Source organism: Pinus tabuliformis, chromosome X, assembly GCF_031772625.1.
Source record: "Pinus tabuliformis cultivar Carrire ecotype Pingquan chromosome X, CPIR1, whole genome shotgun sequence".
NCBI classification, from domain to species: domain Eukaryota; kingdom Viridiplantae; phylum Streptophyta; class Pinopsida; order Pinales; family Pinaceae; genus Pinus; species Pinus tabuliformis.
Genome location: NC_142308.1, coordinates 677,265,004 through 677,267,996, shown reverse-complemented (window position 1 = coordinate 677,267,996; position 2,993 = coordinate 677,265,004). Strand labels below are relative to the sequence as shown.

The window sequence follows — 2,993 nt, the reverse complement described above, 5'->3', positions numbered from 1 at the left end:
TAAATGGTGATTCAGCACAAGTGCTATTTTAGCCCATTTGAAACCTACTAGTGTTTTATCTTGATTGTGGCCTTTTATTAAAAACTGATAAATCATATTTACACAATACTTCTATTTCGGACTGTTGATCAAATACAAGGATAAATTTGCTTCTCTGCAGCTCTCTCCTCTTTTTGTGAAACTCTTCGTAAATGCACTTCACTATTTATCATGCTGGAATCATACAACGTTTCATTGATATATACCAAGTGTTGGAAGAAAATATGAAGAGGAAGAGCAAACTACTTTCCCAAGCTTTGAGCACATGATATTGTTTCTTCTAATGTATTTCTATGAAACATTGAGGGATCTTTTAAAGCCCTATGAAACATTGAGGGATCTTTTAAAGCCACAAACTGTTCAGCCAGAGGTGCAAAGGACTGCAACAGGCGCCTCTATGTGGAACATTTGTCAGAAACGTCAGAAACAACCAGTGGTGGGAAAAAGTGCATCTCTCTAATTGTTTAAAAAAATCAGAATTATACAAAGACGCATGTCTTTCCATCCCAATCTCCCAACCTGCTAATCACAATTCCCAAAGAAATAGGTGAACCAATTCAATAGATCATTGGGCTATCTTTGTATTGTATCGTGTATGTATGCATCTATATATATAGATATATGTATATAAAACAGAATAACTATCATCTGTTTCTATTTCTTCTTTCTTTGAGATTGATTACAAGTACAACTACACTGATATTTTCTCTACTTCCCTTCACCAAGGCTAATTTTGTAAGGAGAGCTGTCGCTGCACCAACAGGAATGTCTTCAGCAATACCCTTTGAACGATAAGGCCGATAATCAGCCAGAGATTTTTGAGCAACTTAACAGACAACATCCCATAGACCATCACTGGCTAAAATCAGACATTCATCTTCATGTGTATGGTCTGCACATGTTAGTTCTGGTTCAGAAATCACATACCATTTCAAGAATCGGTCACCTGTAAGCTAGACAAGTACAATAGCATTAGGATGTCAACTGCATACAACCAGAATTTTAACTTTATAAGCCCATTAATCTAAAACAGTTATGGAAAATGCTTTTGCATATTCCACATAATCAATTGATAAATCATTTGACTAGCTGATCCCTAATATGCGAACTTTTAGAGATTCCCTTCATGTTCTCTTAACCGTGTATCCTAGATGATTTGCATTAATCCTAATGCAGCCAATTCCCAATCTGGCAACAATTTCACTTTCCATTAACTCTCGCCCATGGTTCAACCCTCATTCGTTACCTGCATATGATTCATAAAGGGTATATCAATGTATTCCACTTTGGACTCAAGCCTTCTCTTGAGACAATTCTTTCACGCGTGCCAAAGGCAACCATGCCTCTTGGCAAGTTAATTCTCCAATTTCGAACGTAAATCATTTCCAGAATTCCACGTTTGAATCTTAATTGAAGTTCATCCTGATTTGAAGCTTTTCTCATGCAAATCAATTATATACAAAGCGCTATCACACATAGAATGTAGGTTTCAAAGTATTTAATAAATTTGCCACTCATATACATAGATCTATTAAAAACCATTATTAAACTCACGCTACAGCTACCATAGATCTCATTTAACCAATGCTTGAGAATTGGTGATACAATTCAACCACAAATTGACTATTTAAATGATTCCATACCATCCATTTAAATCATCCAACGGTAAGTGTGAAAGTTGGAATTGGTTTGACTTCAACAGATTTTAACCAGCATGACCCTATAAAAAGGACAATAGTGTACAGACCTATGGCCCTTGACATAGCAAGAAAACTTCCAACACGAGACCCATTCCAAAAAATAACATGTCCACCAGCAGGTTCAACTAAACCGATTCGACAAGATTCAGTTGGCATTAGGATTTGAAACATGAACCAATTAAAAACGTTAACTACTAATTACTCGAGAAAAATAAAGAACCAACTCAATGTCAAATGAAAAGCTAATCACCATGCATTTGCATCAAATACTTATTACATAATTGGATCCAAGCTCTGAAAAGCCTTAGATAATAAAAGGTTCAAAATTTCTTAATCTCCCTCGTACCTTATGGTCACTGGAAAGGGGAATAGCTTTGCTTCCCCTTGATAAGACTGCTCTGGAATCTCCATAGTTTGCAATAAGAAGTTGAGATGGGCTCACAATGGGTACAATAACCGTTGAAACCTCATTTTCTGGTGCAACTGGATCTTGGCAACAATCACTAGTCTTTTGCGAATCCCCACTTCCACAACTTCCATTTGGACACATCCCTCCCACTGCCATATCTATTTCCCTGAAGCAAGTAGACAACACTTTACTCCAATCGTTTAAATCTCTGGAAAATGGAGAGGAATTTCTCAACTCCTCAGCAAAACCTCATGGAAACGGTCCTTGCAGAACACTGAAGCCTATACATAAAAAGTGCAAAAATGCAAACCATTGAGGTTTCTTCGAAGAGATGCATGCACATATATAACCCTGAATTGTACCAATGCACATATATACATATATAACCCCATATATACATATAAATTTAAAATAATAATATCGAATTCAACTTATCTCACAAAATTAAAAGCAGAGTCCTCTAAATATAAAGAACAAATGACTCCATAAAAGTCATTGCATTCTGGCACAGACATCCATGACTTTATCAGTGGTGAAAGAAGCTTCCCGAGCTTCTTGGCAGCTTTCAATCTCACTTCCAGTTCACTGTAGATGAGTCTGCAACGACCCAGATGTTAGAAAAATTTACATGGCAAAAAGAGCTCAGAAATCGGTTGCGACAAAGTTAACTGCATGAGAAATAGGTTGCGGGAGGATACCCCAACCACACAAGACTTAATTAAAACAGAAAGCAAAACAGAATAAAACAAAAGAAGTTGGGGATAAATCTGCTTGTAAAAAATTAATACCATAACGCAACAAGCCACATTTTATATTATATGTTAAAACAAAAGGAAATACATTCA

General features: G+C 36.3%; 1 protein-coding gene across 1 annotated transcript; it reads right to left on the bottom strand.

Moving 5' to 3' along the window:
• Positions 1-731: 731 nt before the first annotated feature.
• On the bottom strand, positions 732-2,501 carry LOC149141793 (putative protein phosphatase 2C 24). The gene is made up of 2 exons (XM_089449539.1): positions 2,086-2,501; positions 732-985 (listed from the first exon to the last, which is right to left on the bottom strand). The coding sequence occupies exons 1-2, from the start codon at positions 2,302-2,304 to the stop codon at positions 971-973; spliced, it is 234 nt and encodes a 77-aa protein (XP_089305665.1). The 5' UTR covers positions 2,305-2,501; the 3' UTR covers positions 732-970.
• Between the last annotated feature and the right edge of the window lie 492 nt (positions 2,502-2,993).